At 38.5% G+C, this 24,623-nt stretch overlaps 1 protein-coding gene across 1 annotated transcript in view; it reads left to right on the forward strand.

Moving 5' to 3' along the window:
* The window catches only part of LOC111159063 (cAMP regulated phosphoprotein 21), a 111,474-nt gene that overhangs the window by 12,143 nt on the left and 74,708 nt on the right, over positions 1-24,623 (forward strand). Inside the window, exons 9-11 of the mRNA XM_022521443.1 lie at positions 13,793-13,901; positions 22,071-22,108; positions 23,936-23,995. Coding sequence (XP_022377151.1) covers positions 13,793-13,901; positions 22,071-22,108; positions 23,936-23,995 — 207 coding nt within the window. The remainder of the gene's footprint in view (positions 1-13,792; positions 13,902-22,070; positions 22,109-23,935; positions 23,996-24,623) is intronic.

Consider the following 24,623-nt stretch of genomic DNA (forward strand, 5'->3'; position numbering starts at 1 on the left):
TTTGGAAATTTGGACCTGGCTCTTTTAAAGGCACATATGTTTTGATCATAGTGCAAACCACTTTTATAGCAAATACATGCTAAACTGAAAAACTGTCCCAATGCAAAGCATTCTTTTAATACATTTGTGCATTGTAATTTCTTTTTCCATAGTGGTCTTGGTCAGTTGTGTAAATTGCATGGGTTTTAGGACTGCTGTGCTAGTGAATGGAACATTGGTGTCTAGCAGAGCAGTGTGTTTCAAACCCTTTATTTTCTGCTCACCAGCTTGCCGTCGAGGCTGGACAAGTAGGGCTAGAGATGAAGCCCTTTCTCTATTCAAGGCTCGGTCTGTGTTCACCAAAACCACAGCGAAGGTTGTAGTGGAGAGAACACAGACTGAGATATCTGGCATGGAGCTGGGCTATCATCTCAGGGACACTGAGCTCTTCGCTTCTCTGGGCTTCCAATTATTTATCTGCAGGAGAGTTTGAAGTGGATGATATTTAAGGGCCCTCGAAGCTTCGGAATTATTGGGTCCCATGGATGCATTCTACTGTGCTGGCAAAAATACGTTTTAAAATTTATCAGCCTTCCACTTTATCTGATTGCTGGCACATGTACTTCCTATTTTCAACTGTCACAGGAATGAAAGGTCACTGTCTTTTAATCCTTTCTATGTCCCCTCTCCATCAAGCATTCCTCCCTGTTGCTGTTGTTGGTTTTCATTCTGCATTCTGGTTTCTCTTATGACTTACAGATACTGTAAGTGCAGGGACACACTGATTGCAAAATAGACCAGCAATGGACAATTTCTTTTCTCATTTGTTTTTCTCCTCTTTTACTCTTTAGGCCATAACAGACATCAAAAAGCCCATAGATCAACCATGTTGTTTGATATAGGCTCAACTGGTAGAGATATTGTATTGATTTTTAATTCACATTAATTTTGCGATCACGTGGTCACAGTATTCGCACACATGTTTGATACCTGTTTCTGGGTAGAGTGGTTTTTGAGAAAATTAAGCACCGTGTAAAGATGCTCGGGAAACTTTGAGTGATGGTTCTAAATTTGCAATGTCCAGGATAGTAGCCACTAGCCGTGTATTGCTATTTACATTTTGGCTTAAATTAATTAAATTTAAATAAGATTTAAGCTTCAAAATTCAGTTCCTTGGTCAGGCAAGCCACATTTCAAGTGCTCATATGAGACAGAACATACATAGAATATTGCCATTGTTCCAGAAAGTTCTATTGAGCAGCTCTTGTTTGAACTTGTGGGATTCTTGCAAGTTTCCAAATACTGCTGAAGGATATAATCTATCCCTTAAAATTTTCATTTTCTGGCTAACAGGTATCATATTATCCTGTTATTAGACTTCACTTCCAGGAGAACACTAGCTTTTTTTGTTTTTTGTTTTTCGTTTCCAAATAACCAGTTTTAAATAGACGCTTCCTGTTTATGCCTTCCGGAAGATCCAGAGAGGGCACGTGCAGAGAACACTTCCAGTGTAGTTGCTACAATGGGAGGGCCTGGACTGGCTCAGTCTCTTCCTCATGCCTGTGCTTGCACAAATCCTCTGCCCTGCTCCGTGAGTGAGGCCACGCCTAAACAAAGAGGGAAATGACTATAGATCATAGACTTTTGAGGCATTTCCGGAAGAGTTGAGCTTACTAATGTTCAACCCAGAGCTGTCAAGCCCTGCTGTTCTGTCCCAGCCACCTTTCTGACCATTGGAGTGGCTGTTAACACTCTCAGAACATGAATCACTGTTGGCAGTCTTAGCAAAGGAGCATGGTTGTTCAGTAGAAAGTTGTACGTTTAAGAGCATTTTACAAGTTAAAAGTTTGTGACCATGTTCTTTTGGATTTGAAGTTTGAAATGGAACATTCTGTTCAGAACATGTTGTTTAGGTCTTGGGTGTCTTCATTCTCAATGGCTCTCCGAAAATTTCAAGAGTCGCGCTCTCAGCAGTTGGCATGTGATGGCCATGGGGACAACAGTAATAGATATATTATAATAGATATATTATCACATGGAAATGTTTCCATTTATATGAAGGAGGGAGGCGGAGGTGGGAAGTCCTCAGATGGCTCCTCATAGCTTTTGTGTTTTGGAACTACCTTTGCGGGGGATAGAGTTTGATGCTACTTTAGTGCAAAGGCATGAAGGTGCATATCTTAAATGGCACCGTAGCTGTGAGAAATGAGGAAAAATGCAGCTGGAGTGTCCTCCACAAAATGAACTGTCCTTCACAAAAATGAACTGAAGGGCTGACAGAGAGAAAGCCTGTTTTAATATAATTTTTAAGTTTTCTTCTTCAGTGACATTCATTCTCTGATGTGGATGTCTCTCAGCAACAAAATGGCCGGAATTTATTTCCCAGAATCCTTGCTTTTCTAGATTATAAACAGTTCAAGTAATTATACAGTGTGACTTGAGAATATTAAGTTCTGGCCTGAGAGAGAATAGTTTCACATGAGGTTCAAACATTTACTCATGACAATACCCTGTGAGGATGGTATTTGTGTGTGTATAATTTACTTTCCTCTAGTATCTTCTCTAATATCCTTAGATAAAATATATGTGTCCTTCATGATGGAAAAAAAATTGTTCAAGGACTGACTTTTCAATTACTTAAGTGATATAAGAATGTTACCTACTTATTATTCATTGCACTGGATACGTTACCTCTTATTTCATGTATATTATTTCATTTAATCCTGAAAACATATTTATAACCTAAGTAATTAGAGCCTGATTTTCCAAAAGCAGAGAATGAGGCACATACTCAGGTTCCATTTTGGGTTTAGAGAGAAGCAATGATTAGCATGGCTGGGATCCAAGTCAGTTTGTTAAATGCCGAGAACAATTTTCTTAAATAACCTAACTCTCTAAGAGCAAAAATACCCAGAACATCTTGAGCAAGCTCCTCAACAAGGTTCCCTGGATTGGTTGGGAATTCCACCTCTTTGAAGTCTTTTGCTGTCTGGTAAGGAACAACGAGTGGGCCCAGGGGGGAAGGGGAGATATTTTTGAAGATGAACTCCATGGTATTGGTAAATAATGTATACTTCCCACAATTTGATAGATCTTACTGCATTCTCTGTGTTTACCACTACCCCAAGATGTGATCTTTGGTAGGGGGAGGATTTCAATTCAATTTCTGCCTTGCTTTACTCTACTCCAATCTTTTTTCCCCTAAAAATGAAAAAGCTACATTTATCAATAATGTCAGTGTAGGATGTAAACCTACCTATTGTGTTATTAGGAAATTACTGCTACAGGCAAGCCAGGGGTCCAAATCCGTAGTTTCATGCCAGAGCTACAAGCACGTTGGGTGGGGCTAAAGAATACAGTGGTCCAGAGGGAGTAGGAAATGCCAGCTCTGCTCTTGTGGGAGACATTCCAGGAAGGAGGCTTCCTCTGAGCAAACCTGGGTACTGTAGAGAGTTGACAAGGAAGTCACCTGACCCTTGGGCACCACAACCTTGCTGGTTCTCCGAGCTAGCCCGGGTAAGAACAGTCTGTGTCAGCTGGAGCCTCCCAGCACACCTATTGGTCCACAAATTGGGTCCGAATAGCTGGGGACACCCCTCATTAGAATCACTGCCTTTTGCTGAAATGCCAAAAGGCAGTTTTTGAGCTGACACCTACCCTGTTATGTTCTATCACCTTTAGTTTTTCCCTCTTCCCCCCAGTGTTGCCAGAAATATATTTCACTCTGTAACACCTTTAAGTTCTCTTCTGTTGGAATTCTTTGTGAACTGTCCGATTAGTTGATAGCGCCAAATGAACCCCTTGGGAATCCGGGAAGGGGTTGTGTTATTTGGTACTGCAAGGGTTATTTAAAATGTACTTACCCTCTAGACTGTTGTCTTTTTTTTTTTTTTTTAAAGGACTGAGGCTAAAAATATGAGCAATGATTTTATAAAAAATATTTAAATATTACAAATATATGAATCTATTTTTACATAAGAAGCTTTGCCCTTCTCTTTGTCTGTCTTTCTGATCTCCACTTTGTCTTTTGATTATTTTCCTAGGTGTTTAGCCCAAAACAGCCCATTATTCTTTTATTAGATGATTTTTTTTTCCACCTTTGTCTGCCTTTCTCTGTCTTAGAGAAAGGATATATGCTCAGGTTGTATCATCTAGAGGCTTGAAACCATCTCCTTGCATCAGTGTTTTCCAAAGGGCCAAGATCAGTCATAGGCAAATACAGTCCCATGTGTATCTGAATATCTTTGCATGTGTCAGAGTAACTGTTTAACTAGTCCCAGATAATTGTCATGTTAGAAGGTTGTCATCTTTTGAATAATTTTTCTTTTGACTTTGGCACCCGCCCACTGTCATTGCCTCAAATCCCCTACTCTTGGTGGAGTGCAGAGCAAAAAAAGAAATGACATCTCCCCTGGGAGAGAGAGCTCCCAGGCCTCAGAAACTGTGAAACAAGAAGAGTGACCCAAAGGTGGATATTTGGGCCTACACCTTAAGAGACCACAATGCTTGGATTCCTGAGCAGTGTGGACCTCAGTAGTGATGACCATAGTTTGCTTGTTTCTTTGTTCCAGAAAGGATCATTAACTGAGCTAGCTATTTGGTAAATCACAAGAATGGTAAGTTTCTCTTTGGTGAAGGCAGTTGAACCTAGTTGACTTTGTTGGGAATCCCTGGAGTGACGGATAAGTTTTGCACTAAGAGGTAGGACTGTGGGACCTTCCAGCTGCCCAGCAGCAGACATGGAGAGGGGGGTTAGAGCCACAACGGACACCTGTTTGCTCAGTTTGCTGAAGAGCCTAAGGTTTAAAATGGGAATCATCCATTTTTGACTCATGAGCATTTCACTCCCTGCAGATGATCCAGGGTATTGAGAACAAAACTAACTAACTAACTAACTAAAACCCCAAGTTTTCCCTCCCACAAGGATTCTATTTCTTTTCCTTTGGTGGGGCGTGTGAATGGCACCGTCAGTAAACCCAGCAGCATCCCGATACTGCTTCTTGCTTAACGACCCTCTGAAGAAGATCAGGCATCAGTTCATTTAAGTGCCTCTTGGAAATCTATGAGTGGTTGGTTGGCATCTTGTTATTTCTAAACATGGTAAATTTACTCTGCACATTTTGTAGGAATAGACTTGAAAAGCATCTGACTCGAAGCCAAAGATCAGAAACCCAAGAATCACATTGTTCTCAGCAAAACTGTGAAGCTTTATTTACTGAACAGACAACCTAGTCCTTTAATCAATACTCAGGCTCAAAGTAAGACTGATTTGTTAACATTGGTCGAACTCTGTATCATTTCTCACAAATGTTGTATTTTCTCATATAATTATTCTCAAATACCTCAAAAGATGCACCCTATAGATGAGATAGGTAAGTCTCAAAAATATATCATGAGGAGAGAAAAGAAGTTTGCTGTGTTCCTTTCCCTACTTGAAGTTATTTATGGCCATGGAGTGTTGCATGGATGATTTCCCCCCTAATTTTGGAAATCAAACATGCATGGTCTTTCCAGAACATTAAAATCTTTCATGTAACTTTTTCTTAAAAGAGCTTGCCCATGGAGTGATGATTCTTTTAAGTAACTAATACTCTATGTAGCTCACAATGTTTGAGGTAGATAAAGCTAGACCATTTCACAGGAGCAAAAACTGGGATTCGTGTCTTGATCTTACTCAGTCCACTCCCACAGAAGATCCAAGACTATAATTTGCTGCTCTTGCCTCAGCCATGACTCCTCTCCTCAGGTCAGGGAAACAAGCACTAACATGAACAGAATCACTACTTCACAAGGATGAAACAGCAAGAAAAAAACCAAACGCTATCCCTTGGTTTCCTTACAAAATCCTAATTTGCATTTCATTATTTTTTTAAAGTTGAACAGGGAGCTCAATGAAACAATGGTAATATCAGGGTAGAGGTTAAAACTGTGGTGTGAACAAAACTCCAGAACACACTAGATTAAAAACTCTCCTAGCATATGTAGAAGTAAGACAAAATCCAGTTCTCAGACAGTGCCAAGTGAAAAGGGTATCTTTGATGGTCAGCGTTGTGCTTTGAACAAAAGAACTGTAGGCTACAGAACATGTCCATCTTCTGTTTATTGTTTACTTAAGGAACTAAGGTATTTTTTGTCAGGACTGTGTGTATGTATGTGTGTGCTCACACACTTGAGTGTGCGTGTGTGTAAATATATGATCTGTCGTACGGGTCAGGACAGCTGAAGAAGGGTTCACTGTACACACATATACCACATATAGTATTATCCCAAATGTGCAATGGTTTGGGAGGAGGCAATGTTGCTAGAACTTGGTTGCTTCCCCTGTAGCTCTGCTTGCTGTAAGTAGCAGAGTGAGACCAAGATGCAGAGTTCTCCCTTTCTTGCTTCTAAATCCACCTGTAGGGGTGTCAGTCACTTGAGCCCCTTTGGCCTTCTTCAGGTGTACTTGAAGATGTGGGTCTGGCTGTATCTAATGAAGAGCTGGTCTTCTTCTTTTTTTTTTTTTTTTTAAGATTTTATTTATTTATTTGACAGACAAGAGATCGCAAGTAGGCAGAGAAGCAGGCAGAGAGAGGGAGGGGGAAGCAGGCTCCCCGCTAAGCAGAGAACCAGATGCAAGGCTTGATCCCAGGACCCTGAGACCATGATCTGAGCCAAAGATAGAGGCTTAACCCACTGAGCCACCCAGGCGTCCTAGAGAACTGGTCTTCTTGATGTAGTTCTTGTGTCTTGTTGGTCTGAGACTACTGAGACTAGAGAGGCTGTGGGCATGTTATCACAGCTTTAGGGAAGATAGAGTTGGTCATACAGTAGAAAGAGAAGTTGTGGTGTACTGGTCGAAGGTGTCTGGTTTCCACTGAATCACATACTTAAATTCTAGATTTTAATGATTGGTACCAATCTTCAAACAATAAACTGGAATCAACCTCAAGAAGTGCATGCGCTCCTGCTGCATTTTACCCCATAGCTGTACTCCTTTCAACCTCCCAGGCTTTCTAGCTAACGCAGCACTCCCAGGGGAACACAGCCCTTGCTTCCCACCACCCGCCTGCCCTCTAAACCAGGAAAATGAAAAAACAAAACAAAACAGCATTTCTGTACACATACAAAAAAGATTTAGTCATTCTCTCTCAGTTAAAGCACACGGATCACTCTGGACCTTCTCAGCAAGTAAGATACTATATTTGCATATGAGCTTAAACGGAATGTTTTTATACACAGTGTTGTAACGTGTGAGCAAAAAGCTTTTCATGCCAAGAAACAATAATCACATTCAGCAGTTTCCAAAGAAAACATTACTTTCAGACAATTGTTACTGCTTCATTTGGAACTCATGAATCAAACCATTATTTGAATATTATAGTGCAGATTGGATTTATCCTAATTCAACTCAACACTAATGTAAATGTTGGTTCAATATTCGTTGGGGTTACTGTTAGATCGTGAACACTCAGAAAGATGCGAACAATGGTAATGATGGCTTGTAATATCTGTGGAGTGCTTCACTGGCTTTGGGCTTGATGCTCAGCTTGCATTATCTTGTATCTCCTTGATCCTCCCAAGCACTCTAAGGTAAGAATTATTATTGCCTCCCAGTTTTACAACGAAACAACCAAACAACACCTTTGTTGCAAAAAGTACACATTTAGTAAAGTGCAGAGCTGAGAAGACACCACAATGCATGTTTTGAAAAGACAAACTTTTTTAGGCCCTCTTATCAGCGTTTATATGGGAGTTGTTTAAAACTTTGTTTAATTATTAAAACTACTGCTATGTTAAATTTAGTATGCTAGTTCACATCCATTTTATATAAAGCTATTGGATTATTTAAATGCATTGTGCTTTGGGGGGAATGGAACTTTGGTCATTGCGTATATTAATGCTACTGCCTTTTACTGTTCATGTAATATTGAAATGGAAGGATGGAGAATTTAAAGAAAGAAAAGTTCAGTGATAATCTAGCCCCCCCCTTTTTTTAAATCTAGCCCTTTTTAAAAAAAACTTTTTTTTTTATTTGTAGAAATTCTCGACTTATAAGTAAACTTGTAGAAACATGTTGGTTTTGTCAGGCTGTGGATCCATCTGATGTGTGTACCTCTTTGGTATTGTTGGCAATATCATGCTCAGTATTGTTCAAAAATAGCCAAATTCACAAACACAGAATATAACCTTCTAGGTCTGAATGCATAGGATTTCTTTCTCTTTTTCAAATTTCATAATTTATCCTTTTTTTCCCCTCATCCTTCTTATCTTATTTCTGTATCATTATTATTTGGAATCTTCCTTTAAAGAGGACAAAAAAGTCTTGAGATTAAACACTATCACTTATTATCATTAGAGTATCATTAGTAAATGCAAGTCTGTATACATTTTGATCTACAAGGACATATCAATAAAAAGGATAATTTTTTTGACAAAATGAAACAACCAAATATCCACTTTAGATCATAAAATAATAAAGAACATGAAAAAAAATATATTCAAAAGATAAGAATATTTTAATTGTCCACAATTCAATGATTATATACAAGCCCCTTGTAGGTTGTTGAATTGGTTTCATATATTTCTAAATCAATAGCATTTATTATCTGTTGTTATAAGATGCTATTTATTATAATAATCAAAATATGTAAGAAGCTAGAAGTTAAAGTTGCCCATTACTTCACTATCTAGAGAAAACTACTGTCATTTTTCTTATTAAACATGATACTTTCAACATAAATGTGATTATAGTATATCCTTTTAGACCTCACTTTTCTATGTTAGTCAGTAGCCTTGGATATCATTTTACAAAGCTGCATATTATATATGGAGCTATTTTAAGCTACTTAATCAGACCACCATGGATTTCCACTGTTTTGCTGTCTTGAAAGATGACACCATATATCCTTTTGTTACTATTTTCTTTGGCTTCATTCTTGGAAATGGAATCTCTTTGTCAAAGTAGACTGACCCTTTCAAGGCTCTTACTGCACATAGCCTGCTTTCCAGGGTGCTGGCACCAATAAGAGGAGATGCCTTATAGAACTTTGTTGTCTTTGCGTATTATGCTTAATTTTGTTGTTGCTCATGAATAGCCTTATGTTAAAGGAAGGTCAAGGTCAAGTCCCATGTTAGCTTGCATTGTCTCTGTTATGTACATGGTACAATCGAGATAGAGAAGAATAAGATGAATTTGTCAAAGGTTGGAAAATTAAGAATGTGAGTTTGAAAGATGCTAATAAAGGAAGTTGGATACACAGCTCTGCATATATGGGGTTTGTAAGATGTGGTCTCATTTAAGAGACAATGAAATGATATAAAATGACCAAATTGTAGGGGAAGTTACAAAATACTTGAAGAAGAATGTAGGACTTTATTTTTTTTTTAAATAAAAGACATCAGTTATAAATATTTTAATTGAAAACTTAAAAGTGCTAAGGGAACAGTGCTTCTTAGGATAGCCTAATATGTTTGACTATTAAAATATTTTTGATAGATGTCTTACACCATCAAAATACTTTATCCTGTTGTGCACAGAAACCTTTCTTTAAGATGCTTATGCATATTGATGACTGTCTTTCAGTTATTCAACATGAAATTCAAAGGCTTCCATTTGAGCCTGTCCATATTTAGTAGAATTGAATTTTCATCTGTGTATATATGGGGAGAGGGGGGATTAGGCTTAACTATTTGGAAGAAAACTAATAAATTTGGTCTCAAGAACTTGGTGGTGATAATATTTCTAGATGAAAAAAGATTTTTATAATAATAAGGAGTGTTCATTTATTTTAAGCTTCAAGTGGTCAAAAAAACCCCTAAGATTGTAACAGATTAACTATGAGAGAGAGTTTGAATGCATTACTCAGGGTTTCACTGAGCCACACTGCCTCTCAGTTCCTTGAGCTGTGTCTAATGAGGAACAATGAGGACTTAATTCCGATTTTTCAGAGGTTTGATTGGAGATACCAAGACACTGACTGGAAATGCCAGTACTGTTCACCACACACGAATGATGAGTTTTACAATAAATACCTACTACAAATTGTGCCTTCAGAAGAAGAAACTATCTTTCATCAAGAAGAAACATTAAATCTCTTTTCTCTGCTTCTTGATGCTGATAGAGAGAAAGCTAGAAATACTACCTCATGGAATAAAGTCCATCAGGAAAAAGCAATCAGACATGTCATGCATGACTATGAGATGTGTACGTAGTCAACTCTAGTTATCATTAATTGAATAAATACCATGACATTTTGCACCTTGAAGGAGTTTGTCGTAGAGTTACATCCTCATTTTGATACACTGAAAGTTATTCATTCCCATTTTATTTTTATTTTTTTTTAAAAGAACATCAATTTTTTTAAAGATTTTATTTATTTATTTGTCAGAGAGAGAGAGAGGGAGAGAGAGCAAGCACAGGCAGACAGAATGGCAGGCAGAGACAGAGGGAGAAGCAGGCTCCCTGATGAGCAAGGAGCCCGATGTGGGACTCGATCCCAGGACACCGGGATCATGACCTGAGCCGAAGGCAGCTGCTTAACCAACTGAGCCACCCAGGCGTCCCTATTCATTCCCATTTTAAATAAAGGTCCATAATATATTACTTCAGCTCCATTCATTTTACGGCTAAGAAATAACATTGCTATGATGTTAAATTCCTGGTGAAAAGGCTTTTTAAAAGCTCTAATATAATGGTGCATTACCAGTAATTTGTAGTTTAATCACATGCAATACTTCATTTGTATACTTTAGTTTGCATGAGTTAAACTGCAAATTGCCCTTTAGCTCTAGAGTAATAGATAATTCTCTATAAAATCAACCTGGAAAAATCTTACTAGTTTTTGTTGTTGTTGTTTTCCCCTTTTACACAAACTTCAAATGGTTATTTTGCATTCATTTAAAATATTTTCAGGAAATCATGAAGGGGCTATTACTTTCAACTCTTAGGTTCTAAAGTCTGAAAAAAAATTTAAACAAGATATTTTTGAAAAGCTGTTATGGAGAATGCACTTTGCATAATATGTATCAGAACAAAAAATACTTTTGGTCTGAATCACATTTACATTATTGATTAGGACAAGCTCCTTTGACTATTCTTTTCTAATGAGATAGATGTATTTTTCCTAAATATGTCCTGCTATGAAAAACAAATAAGCCAGCGCAATGAAGAAATGCAAATGAAATTTCAAAAATAATGTTTGAACAGCTCTTGTAGCTATAACACTTTAAACTGAGAAGTTCCAAAACTAAAAAAACAAAACAAAACAAAACAAAACAAAAAAACCCCTGAGATTCTCATTTCTACCTCTTTTCCCAAAATGCTCTCAAATTTTAAAAACTTTTTTAAAGTAACATGAATCTTTTTTGTCAACTTGAACCAAAGCATTAATTTGATTTTTAAAGACCTTCCTCATGTTCTAAATTTGAATTTCTGATTCTATTAACCAAACTCTTTCTTGTTGTTTTATAATTTAAACATTTATGACTGCATATCTTATTCAGTGACACTTCGACCCATCCCTAAAATACAGTGATTCCTAAACAGCTCTATTAAAATTTCATTCATTCATACATTGATTAATTTATTTATTCAACCAAATGCTTCCCAATTCCAGGCACCATTCTAGGCACTAAGAATTAAGTATTTAAAAACCAACATCTCTATCAATATGGAGCTCACATTCTCACCCTGTTTAGTATGTTGAAATCTCAAAGCAGTTTTCTTCTTAAAGAAGAAGTTAGTGTAAAGCAAATTCACCTTCTGCTCGTGAATCAAAAAGTTCAGATTTCCAGACCACTTTATGTCTAAATGAACAGTTAGAGATGATTAGCAACAATTACAAGAAATAGATCTGTAGACTTATCAGCAAGCAAAGCATTTTATCTACTAGAATTCACCAGACTATGGAGTTTCAGTACATTCCAAGAGCCTTACTTAGCATTGATGCAATTACCATTTGTATTTAAGCTGATATCCCCATTTCACCCACTACATTAAAAAAAAAAAAAAAAGTAACATCTAAGTATTGGTTGAAAACGTTAGGAGGTTTTAAAAAAATTCCTGGAGAATTGTTATCTTTTACAGTGGCCTGCCAGCACTCACTAACGTTATAAGACTATGCAGTGGAATAAGAAGTGTGCTGTGAGCATGCGACACATGAAACACGTTTAGTTTCTCCACTGGAAAGTGGCCTTTTCGCTGTAAAGTGCGAGTTTACTTTGTTCCTGTAGTGTTCTGATTTTCAAATGTCATATTTGCACTTGCGGATTGTTTGTTGTATCATATTTTACATTTTAATTTTAGTGGAAAACATCTCCATTGATCTTTCGGATGATGTCATGCAGGGTTTTGTTCTTCATTGTGAGGCTGGAGGGCCTCTGGCCTGCTGTGTGCTTTGGAAGCAGAGAGACCAAATCACGTCTCTGCAAGGATGTGAATAGGCTGTTTGATGCCTGTGGCTTGCTGGGAAAATCTATAAACTTGGGAGTCAAAAGGTTCATGGAGGGATGGTTTCTTGATCTATAAAAGAGGCATGAAATATTTGCTCCTCCTACATCAGCGTTCTATTGTTAAGGATTGAGTAAGACAATGATACCATTTTGCAAAAATTGTACACAGTTCTGGAAGTGGTAACTGGTATTATTCCAATTTTCTGTTAGTGTCTGCTCACCAATATCAGTATAATCTGTGTACATGTATTTGAGAAAAGGATGCGACGCATCAGGATTTGAGCTATACACTTAAAGGACTCCTTTGTTTTCAACATGCCATTTGCTTATTTGGGAGCTCGAAGGAAACGATGAGATTCCCTTAATTACTGGTCACCCATATTAAACAACAGACGCTGTGGAGTAGCTTTCCGATAACAGAATGCATAATGAACCCAGTAGAGATAGAAAACCCACTGGGCTTCAGAAGTAATACATCAGACATGACAGAGACGCTTTAACAAGAGTCATTAATTACAACTTCTTCTAAACCTGGGACAAACATTTTAGCACTTCCTCTGGGGATGAACCCATGCCCAAGCCATTCATTGAGTTCTGTGGCATGCAGTGATGAGTGTGGGAAATTAACAAGAACATGGAGCTCTTTCCAGTAATAATACAAAATGATTAAGAGGACCTAAAAAAATCAATTGACTAATCAATAGTGTGTAACTGCTTAGAGCATTTTCCCCATGCTAATCAGCCATTAAGTTGTTTAAACTAAATGTGTCCAGTTTCCCCAATTACTGAGCTGATTTACAAGATGTGGTCAAGGATCAGAGTCTACTGGAGCCAGATTCCAGAGCACTTGTCACTGAGAAAGATGGAAGGAATTTATAGATGACCGTCTCTCACTATGGATTCTAATGGCTCTTGAGAGACACAATATGACAGGAGCCGTCCTCCTAGTCTGCAGACATTGGTGAATTAATATGGTCTGCCCAAGTTCTACACACGTGCATTTGTTTGACATGTGGCTGTGAACCTGATTGAATTCAAGAGTGATGGAGTTCAAAATAATGAAAGAAAACATCTATATGCTATTTATGTTCAGGCCATTAAAATGTTTTTTAAACTTCAGCCATGGTGAGAAGCATTCGGCAAACAAGACTCTGAATTCCAAACAACAAAAGGTATTCATTCTAACAAGACCTGTGAAGTGACATATTATTACCTACCTGTATAATGCCGGCAATTCTAGCATCAAAAGCACATGTAACTTTTGTTTTGTTTTGTTTTGTTTTTAAGTTGAATGCCACTGTGGGGGAAAAAACAGCACTAAGAAAATAACTTTAAACAGGAGCGAAAACTTTTTTATTGATATGTTTTACTTTGCTGGCAGACCAGAGCAAAGGTTTTGTGAACATTTAAAAGATGAAAAAGGTGAAGAATCCCAGAAGCGGTTTATCTTGAAGCGAGATAACTCTAGTATTGATAAAGAAGACAATCAGGTTGGTTCTCAAGTTTGAGAGTGGCTGACATTGTTGTTTTTGAAGGTGGGCTGACTTATGTTCTTGTCGTTCTGTTGTCCCCTTCTCCTTCCCCCAGCTCCCCCCGGCTTCTGATACTGACTGTCCTCTTTCCAACCTCCTTGCCCCCTCGCCTTCCCCTTTGGCATTCAGCGGGTAGCCAAGAGAACGTGTCCTGATGCTTCAGCCATGGCTCTGTGTTGGGCTGCATGGGTAGTGCTTGGCGCAGTTCCTGCTGCATGTGTTGGGCGGGTTGGGATGCCACCGGCCGGAGCTGTCGGGAAAAGCTTTGTCATCGCATTTCCAGATGTCTGTGTAACTATGGCAGTCCTTCCACTCCTACAGCTTTGTCCTTCAGTTGTGCACAAATTGAGCTGGATTCTCAATACGGACCGATGACCAACTGGTGTAGCTGTAAAGAACAAACCTTGTTATGGTGAGGACAGGTGGATTTTGCAACTCTCCTAAAATAAGTCTTCACAGAAAAGAATCGAGTTCATGTTGTAGTCTTCCCCCTCCTCCTTCCCATGTTCTACTGTCCATGTAAACTGTGTGCTTGTTTTGCATGAACTGTAGTGGAACTTTCTCCTTTTTGTGTATTATGCTTGTGACAAAACATTTACGTTGTCCTAGAGTAGCCTTATTCATGGTTCCTGGGCAAGGGTAGAGAGACCCTGCTCAACCTCTTCTCCAGATTGGGGGCGGGGAGCGGGATCCAGGGTGATGAGGAAGAAAACTTAATGAATGGCAAAAGAAACAAAGGTTCAACAATAATTAGAACAGCAGGGAGTTATACAATGCCATTACAATTACACTTTGTGTCTCTGACAATCAAAATAGATTTTTTGAAAATAGACTTTGCTTTAGAATTCTTAAAGGTAAGACAATAGGCATCTCGCTCAAGTTATTATTTTAATGACTCTCAGTGAGTCACTGGAAGCCAGTACGTGCATCTCCGATGTACTTTTTTCTTTAAAACCTGTTCATCATCTGTATCTCGTTTCTTCCTACCCCCACTGCCACCACCATTAAGCGACAAGTAGCTCCCATTGACTTCGAGCCAAATGCCTGTGTTGTGTACTTAGTGGACGTTTGTTGAATGGATGGATGAACGTGGTTAATGCAGAGAATTTTGTGAGGAACGGCAAGAAGACGGTGGGAGGGTCATTGAGATGCAGGCAGCGGTGCAGATGCGAGGCTAAAGAACAGTCCTCATGCTGGGTTCTTTGGATTGTTACTTTAGGTCCCTTGGCATTGACCCGACTCAACCAACAGGCTTTTCAAACTTAGTTTCTACTTTCCATGCAAAAACGTAGAGCACAGGATCAAGTCAGTCATGGAGTAAAGAAGAAACACAAATTAGGACGTGGAGACGTCATGTCCACCGTTTCCTTTCTGCCCATTATTTTCTCTGTTCCCTTGTTCTGTGTCTCTAGTGCCCAGGTTTTCATAGCCATGTCTTCCCTTAGCCACTTTGAATTAGCCACTTCCTCAACATTCTGCCTTTGTCTAAGGACTCCAAAGCACACGGGTTAGCAAAGGAGACAGAGTCCATCACTGTGACCCACGTCATAGCTTTGAACTGGCGGAACACCTGAGGCACATCCAGGTGCTTTCGTTCTGGAAACAGCTGTACTGCCGGCATCCAGTGGGGAAGGTAGAGGGAGCAGCACATACGTGCCATTGCATGTCAGACACAGACACCGCACACCACACACACCCGCACAGCCTCCTTAGGGACCAGAGGGAATGAGACTCTTCATGCTCCATTTATTTAAGTGAACATTTATTATTCTCAGCTGACAGTTGCTTAACTGCAGATTTCCAACAGCTCAACTTGGATAACCGTACTGATTTCTTTTTTCTGTTCAGCAAAACAGAATGCATCCATTTAGAGATGACAGACGAAGTAAATCAATTGAAGAGAGAGAAGAGGAATATCAGAGAGTGAGGGAGAGAATATTTGCACACGATGTGAGTAGTTGTTTTAATTGCCTCTTTAGTGCCGTCCTTCCCCAGACAGCAAGCTGGCAGGACTCAGGAAGCTGGAGCCAGGGACAAATCAAACTGAGCACACCAGAGGTGTTTCTGGAAGAGGACCTGGTTCAGGGAAGTGATGGAAAAGGGGCCAAGGGTTGTGTGCCTTCCTAGGATATGACCTCAGGGGGAATAGAGGTGTGATCCATCAGGGCCCAGTAAAACAGACCCTAAGTCCTCAGCAAGGTCGCCTGATTTGAAAAAAATGCTTTCATATCCATATTAGCCCGCAGACAGCCAAGTGTTGTCTTTGTAACACTAACGTTGTGCTTCTAAGAAAGACACATAAAGAAGAAAGAGACTCTGTTAATCACATACATAAACATGGAATTTTCTGCATTCTTAGCAAGCACAAGCATTTTATTATATCAAAGTTAAATGATAATACTCATCTTCCCCCTCAGCTTCAGATCAAATTAGGTCTGTGAGCAGTTTATCACAAGGAGATAATCATGAAATGATTTCTTTTGTTCAAATCCCAGCGAAGAAAATGTGGTAGGGGATTTTTCTGTCCTCTTACCCACTGTGTCCAAAATAAAATGCTATTAAACTAAATAAGAATGAAAAAGTGATTTAAAACAGCTGAATTTAAATGCAAGAAAGTGAAAAGGGCAAGCCAGTGCACAGCTTCTCCATTCCATGAAATCATTTGGCAGCCTTCCCTTTGCAAAAGTAGAGGTGGGAGCTCCTTTGTGCAGTTCTTCTGTGGCTTTGCTGGGTTAGGTGGGCCGTCCTACCTCCCATCGTGATTTGGTCTGGAGGCCATTTCCAGGCCAGACTAGAGACCTAGACTCCACTGCTTAGCATGGACAAGGCCTTCTGACCTTGGAGGTTTCAGGCCCAAGACAGTTTCCCAGGTCCCCCAGCTCCTGCTGGATCCTTCAGTATAAAGCTGCAGAGGAAATTAAAATTCCACCAACAGTGCATTTCTTTCATGTTGATACAGGTTTCTGTTATCTCTTCTAGATTCTCGTTGCCTTTCTTGGATACAATGAAATAGAACTTTAATGATTGAAGGATCTGGCTCAGAGCTCTGGAGTTGGCAGAGTCTGAGAGAGGAAGCTGTTGAAGGATACTGTCCACATGCAGTTCTAGAAAATTCTATGGATGTGTGGGCTACTTAGGCTTTTCTTATGGTCAGAGTTATTGGTGGTGCAAAGCATAGTCTGACACCTGGTAGGCTTTAATTGTGTTTCCTGGATAAAAGGATGAAGTAAAGAGAGGCTCTGTTGTACCATGATAGCTTAGGGGTGTCCTGAGTGGACTGGGAGACCGCATGTTACTGTCTGATGAGCTTCATGGGAGAGAGAGTTTTCTGAAGGTCAGTTTATTTGTTATGCTTTTTCTTTCTTTCTCTCTTCCCATCTATCCCTCCCCCTGCCTTACACACACACACACACACACACACACACACACACACAATTTCCCTCTGATTTTCATTCTGGCAAGTTATAAAATATATAAATGAGTTGTGTTGAAAAGCAAATACTAATCACTTAGATAATAGACAAATATTATGCTTCCTCCCCTCCACCCCCCACCCCTGCAAAGCAGGGCCACATTTTCAGACACTCAAGGACTAGATGGCAGGAAAAGCATCCCTGATGCTTGCCTGTGAGGAGGAGGCTTCCTGTGCTGCTCCCGCCCTTCATGTGCACAGAGAGGTCATCCCAGACAAGGAGGAGTCAGCATGACTCCCTGTACACATAGCATTTCCTGACAGCCCTATTAAGGAGAGCAACAGCAAGGAACCTGGGTCCCAGAATAAAGATTAGAGGCAAGTTGCTGTTTCAAGCATCCATAGCTAACTGCTGAATTAACATTTTTTAAGACAGTGAAAGCAGACGAGGGGTGCCTGGGTGGCTCAGTTGGTTAAGCGTTTGGCTCTTGATCTCAACGCAGGTCTTGATCTCAGGGCCCTGAATTTGAGCCCTTAATGCAGTTCCATGCTGGGTGTGGAGCTTACTTAAAAAAAAAAAAAAAAAGAAAAGAAAAAGCTGGCTGAAGCATGGGAAAGCTTAAATGCCAAGCTATTATCATGGCCTTTCCAATTGATGGCATCATTTGGCAACCTTCTTCGGAAGGCTGTGGCTTCTTCCCCCTGAAGGAGTAGAATAGTGTGAGCTGCTGTGATGAGCTCTTTGGTGGCCAATACTTCTGGGGTTATTAATTCAAGTGAGACACCTGCCTGTTTCTGGCCCTACTTTCCCCCCTGATCTCCTGGGGCTGGGTTTTTTTAATTGGCATCCTGTACCCAGAGTACACTCATCGAAAGTCTTCAGAGATTAAACAAATTCCTCAACATCATCTACAAAATATTATGTACATGAGTGTAGGTACATTTTTTAAGGTAAAGATCTTGATTTTTTATCATAGTTTTACAAGTTTTTGTTGCTTTTACAAGGCTAAAAGCCACCTTCTCAGAGGGGAAAAAAGATGTCCAGTCCAAAGCACTACGGCTCTGCAGGAACAATGCAGTCATTAGGCTGGTGTTCCCTGGGTTTTGTTATATTAATAATTCCGGATCTCCAGATTTGACAACTTAAAACAGATACACAAAATGCTTGTTACCTCACAGTTTCTGGGGATCAGGAAGCAGAGGGTGGCTTAGCTGGCCAGTTCTGGCTCACAGTCTTTCCTGAGGTTACGGTCAAGCCATCAGCTGGGGCTTCGGTTGTCTGAAGTTTCAGTAGAGCGGTTGTCTGCTTCCAAACTCACCTGCATGGGTTTTGGCAGGCCTCGGTTCCTAGCGGGCTATGGGAGAGCTCAGTTCCCACTATGTGGGCCTCTCTCGAGGCTCCTAAGCATCTTTGTCACCTGGCAACTAGCTTTCCCAGAGCAAGTGACCCAAGAGAAAGGAAGAGAGCCCAAGATGGAAGCTACAGCCTTTTTTAACCTCATCTTGGAGCTGACATACCTTCCCTCCCGCTGTGTTCGTTTGGACACACAGAGTACACTGGGGAGGTACTACAAAACACCTTGGTTGTGGATACTGAGAGGGAGGAATCATTGGGGGCCATGATGTGTTAGCAGGATATTACTGAATCTTCTGTTAATGCAAATGCAGGGACATAACATAGCCATGTGAACTTCCTTGAGTACATAGAGCAGCACACCTTGCTTTCCACTCACATAAAGAGAAAACACTTTAGGGATTCTTCATCTGTACAATTCCAGATTCCCAAATGACCAATAGGACTTCCCACATTGTTGAGGTACATACAGTAAGAAATCAAGTATAGTAAGTCAATTATAAAACTGATGCAAAGAATCCAGCATAAGGAAACTAAGTTACAGGCATCTAAGGTCTTTTTTAGCTGGCCTTTAATTTAGTGTCTTCGTAATTTAAAAACCGAGGAAGCTTCCCTTGCCAATTATTATTTAAGGAGTGAAGTCATTCAAAAAGGTTCAAATAGTGACATATTTATGTAGAGGGTTTTTTTATTATTATTATACTTGAAGTTACAATAGTTAAAGAGAAATAATTCCCAGTACTTACATATCAGCAAAATCAAAATTTATTTTAAAATTAGTGGTGCTCTTGGATATTTTACTCACATATCTTGGTGTCTAAGGTATGTGTGTGTGTGCGTGTGCATGTGTGGTTTTTTACTTAGGTCCACAATCAAAATATGCAGATTTTTGGGGGATTTTCTAGAAAAATAATCTCAATACAGTAGCCTGAGATAAGGCACATTTATTATTTGAGAATGAAGTTGTCATTAAGTCAAGGCACACAACAATTTAGTTCTCAAATAAAAAATGAGTGTATTTTTGTAGTCAGAAATATTTGAACTATAACTTGTTTCCTTTAGCAAGAATTTCGGCTTATTTTATGATTAATTCAATGCAATGTTGCTGGCTTTGGCAAGGTTACGTTGCTCAAGCAATATATTTGAGAAAGATATGTTTTGCCTGGAGGATGGTTTCTGAAAGATCTTTATGTGTAAATAGGGATTCTGGGGGGAGTTCATCCGTGGTCTCCCCAGCATGCACTGGGATCCATCTTCCGTGACAACCCTTGAGAGGGGCATGTGATGTCACCTGGATTGGGGGTGGGGTGTGGGAGAGAATCCTGTAACCCATTAGGCAAAACCATTTTCTCCTTAAAAGAAAGAAAAAAAAAAGTCCTTTATATCTGAGAATGCATATACCTGACAGCTTTGAATACTGCACTTAATTACTGTGACACTTTTATCTTTCACTGCTATTAAATTTTGCAAGTTATATTAATAACTTCTTTAAAGTTTATTTTCATCAACTACTGAATCATAACCCATAACCATATCTGCCTTATTTATGAAACTGTGTTGGAAGGATCATGAGATAAATCTTTAGGACCTTTGCACAAAAATTGAAAAATACTCTTGAGATATGTTTTTGGGAAAGTTATCTTTGACTTGCAGGTCCCTTATTTTTCATTCAGAGAGTTATGGCAGCTTAGCTTTCCCCAAAATACTGTTGGATTAATGAGTCTGAAGAGGTCAGTCTTTGATCAACTCTTCCAAACAAGTAGTAGAGTTTCAGTAATTCCACAACCCAGCCAGAACATTATAAGCATAATTTACTTCTTTCCACCTACAAGAGCTGAGCAGTAACAAAGTATCAAGCTCATAACATACACCTGAGACAATTAATTCCATGGCTTGACTCAAACTAAGAGTAAAACCAAACTAAAGGAAATAAAGATAGTGGGATATTTCACTTACTATAAAGATGTCTTCACAGGAATAATATCAGTGGTACATAAAGTGTATTTATTTTTAAATACAAATGTCAAAAGAAGATACTTCCTGTAAAGGGTGTTTCTTAATTGGCTTTTTGTTGTTACTGTTGTTAAATAAGATGTTTGTCCACTTAATACTCAGGATGCATATTAAACGCACAAAGGTTAAAATAGAAATGGTTCTAGAGATGCCCTCTGAAACGTTCAGATCACTGAGGAAAACACATTATGCCCAAAGCTAACCCTTTGGTTTAGTGGAAGGAAATGATTTCTCCAACAAAATGTATGGAGAAACCAATATCCTGCTTGCCTCTCTGGGTAATGGTTACATTAGCTAATCTTTTAAAAATTCAATATTGAAAGGTCCTTATTTACTTTGGTTTTATTTTCTCTTAAAATGGACCTGTTAGGTCTCAATTTACCATTTAGCAGGTCATTTATTCATCATTTACAAAATCTACACATATAATATGGCATGTATATTTATGGTTAGAAACTCAGTACTTTGAAAATGGTTTTTGTTAATTCCCAAACACAGTCACTATGTTAGAGGGCCATCTCACCATATTTTGTTTAGATATCTCTTTTTCTCCTTGTTAAAACTTAATTTGATTTGCCTTTCCCCAGCTTGTAATAGTAATGGAATTTTCTCTTCCCTACATGTGTTCTAAACACAGGATAGTGGGAAATTAATAGCTAGGGGAATGGAAGCTAAGAAGAGTCATTGTTTTTATGTGTGAAAAACAAAACAAAACATTAGATAGGTTTTACTTTTTTTTCTGATTAGCTTCATTTTGTTCTCACTTGACTTCTGTGTGCCCGCCCTCTGCAAATTGATTGATGGCATCTCTTTAATTTTAAGAGTCTTGCAGTCAATCTGTTTATGTAAAGAGAGTCTATCATTGCCAGGTAATAACTGTAGGGTTGTGGTTCTATGACTCTCCCGTCCTTACGTGGATCATGCTAAGAGCACATGCTCTGCCTTGATTTGAACCAGTCCTCTGGCTGTTATTGGGAACTGTATCTCTGCAGCTCCAGAAGAAACAGCTAGCTCAGGATCCGATGGTCACACACTTCTCTGATTCTCAGACAGTTTCATTCACGTCTCTCTCCTTCTGACCTTGATGCTGAACGGGCTAAATCTAGCCGTAACCTGGAGATGTCCTGCTGGAAAAGTACTTGTGTGCTGAAAGAGAAAGAGAATGGTGTACACGTCTAACTCTAACCATTTTTTTTCCCTTTTTATTTCCATTTTTCAAAACATAGTGAATTTTTTTCTTAATTCTTTTCCTCTTGGAGGGGAAAAGTAGTTTTAAAAGCAGGCAAGGATTTGGGATCCCTCAGCACATCCAGAACATCTGATACAATGCCTTTTTTTTATTTTTCAGTCAGTTTGCTCCCAGGAAAGCCTTTTTGTGGATAACAGGTAAAATGCAATTTGCTTTTTCATGTCTGTAGAGGAACAAAGTCTGTCATGTGTGTCCTGTATACTCATAGGTATATATCCCATATATAAGTGTGTGCTTGAATATATGTATAAATAAATACATATATCTATGTGCACACACTTATATGCATACACATATGTGTTATTTAGCATGCCTAAAAACTATTTAATTTGGGGAAATACTTCTCTGTTACTTCCAAACATAATTTTTGTACATTTTCCTTATTAAAACTCTTGACTTCTGGCCCATCCAGAGGTCTAATTCCTGCTACCTTTACCAGGCATTACAAAGCATAAATGAACTTGCAATTTCATTGGCTTATGGATGAGGCTGTTCATAGTATTTGTATATTGGGTATCATTAGCCACTTCTTGTGCCCCACAATTTTATATAGCTATGCAAACAATAATTGGAATAATGTTGTTTTAAGTTTCTCACTCTAAACAACCCATTAGTCTAACTTGGAGATCTATCTAAACTGATCTAAATTTACTAACTTGGGAGTTAGTAGGGGGGTAGTTGTTGTGTGATGAATGGGTTATACAACTTATACAAAGTCTTGAGCGTATGAGCCAAAGGTTTTCAAATTTAACATATACCTTAAAGAAATAGTCCTAAACTGACATAGATATTCAAATGCTCCCTTGATTTAATTGCAGCTTTTCAAGAGTAATTAAAGAATTCTACATTAGCTGTATTAATCACATTTAAGGTGCATCAGAGTGGGCAAGTTGGAATGGAAATATGGTATCCCTTCAGAAAGTGGTGCTTAACCTTATTTCAGGTGTCAGCTTAATGGGTGCCCCTGTAAAACTGATTAAAATGGAGGCTGTTTGATTAAATTCCAGTACTTAAAGAAAATTTTAACCAGGCATTAGAGATGATTGGGGGGAAAAAAAGCTATCTTTAATATTAGCAGTTAGAAATCTTTGAGTAGCTAACCCTCTCACTGAACAGCCTGTTCTAGAAGAACAGATGGAAGTAGAAAATGTGTCTAAAGAAGACATTCAAAAACATCCTCAAAAATCCACACCAATTTAAGTGAATATTCCCTATTTACAGTTTAAGAATCCATGAGCACTAACATCCTAGGGATAATGCTGAAGCATTCCAAAGATCTATATTCTAACTAAAAAGATGAAGTGAGTGTTTATAATTCAGTTTAGTAGGAAGCCTTATTCCCTAGTCATCCAGTCAATAATTTTCCCCTGCCTTATGCCCAAATTTTATTCATTTACTTGGATTTTGCATAAAAAGACTGCTAATGCACTTTAAGTGTCCCTTAGATTCAAATTGAATTATATTCATATTTACCATAGTTGGTGATAAACATGCATTGCATATATGAACAAGTCTTGATATTTCCAAAAAGCAAAAATCTAACTGAATCTATTCCCATTAAAAATAAATACATTTCTTGGATACCTGTTTCTGGAATGTCAGTATTTCATTCTGCCCCTCCCTACAAAAGAGATAACTTTAATATTGCCCAAAGGAAAGAAAATCACAGCTAATATATTTAATTAATTGTCTATTAAATGATTTATCTTCTTCTCCTCTTCCCTTCTTTCTATTTCCTCTTGCTTTCCTTTTTATCTAGTATCAGTGCCTTAATCCTAGGATAGGGGAAAAATAATGCTGTCATTCATTTATTATTGCAAAATGCAACATCACGGACATAAAACATAGTACACGGGGTTGATTTGCAAGAGCGGGACTGTTGCAGAAGAGTACACATCCATTTAGCATAGGGCATTTAATGTCATTAGGTTTTATATCATAAAAACCATGTTTTTCATTTCCAGTAGGCTCTTGGAAGACAGTAACATATGCAATGAGACCTATAAGAAAAGACAGCTCTTTCGGTTGGTATGGTTTACTTTTTTAAAACTATGTTTTCAGATTACGTGGCAGAATCAATGTTAAATATAAGTGTACTAGTGTAAAATATCTGTTCATGAAATAAATATGTTTGGTTATATCTGTAAAGCTGGTTACAGAGTTGGTGCTGAAGCCATGTTAGATAATGTGAGATATGGGACCAGGGAATTACTGCTTGGTACATAATCCTTTCAGGTTCCTCCTCTGATTTTCTGTTTTGGGTAGGTTTTTTTGCTTTTATTTTTGTTTTCTCCTCAAAGATTAACTTTGACAGCATACCGATTTAACATTCCCAAGTCAACTCTGGTGAATTACATCAAGTTAAAATTCCTCTAATAGTTTGCAATTATATATACATGACTGATATTGGAAAAGACACCAATGATAACTGTATTTGAGTAGTTGATTTTTTTAGCCACTACTGGCCATCATAATACTTCAATTATGTTTTTCAAGCATAGATTTTATTTCAAAGGGAAAGTACAGGCCCCTATAGGCCAATTGCTTCCAATTATAATGAATTACTTAAATCAAGATCTGTGTAAGATAAGGGGAACAGATATATATGTGTTTATTATATATTAATATTGTATATGTTAAGTTCCATACTAA

The sequence above is a fragment of the Enhydra lutris genome, unplaced genomic scaffold (genome assembly GCF_002288905.1).
Source record: "Enhydra lutris kenyoni isolate GAN:26980312 unplaced genomic scaffold, ASM228890v2 scaffoldscaffold66, whole genome shotgun sequence".
NCBI lineage: Eukaryota > Metazoa > Chordata > Mammalia > Carnivora > Mustelidae > Enhydra > Enhydra lutris.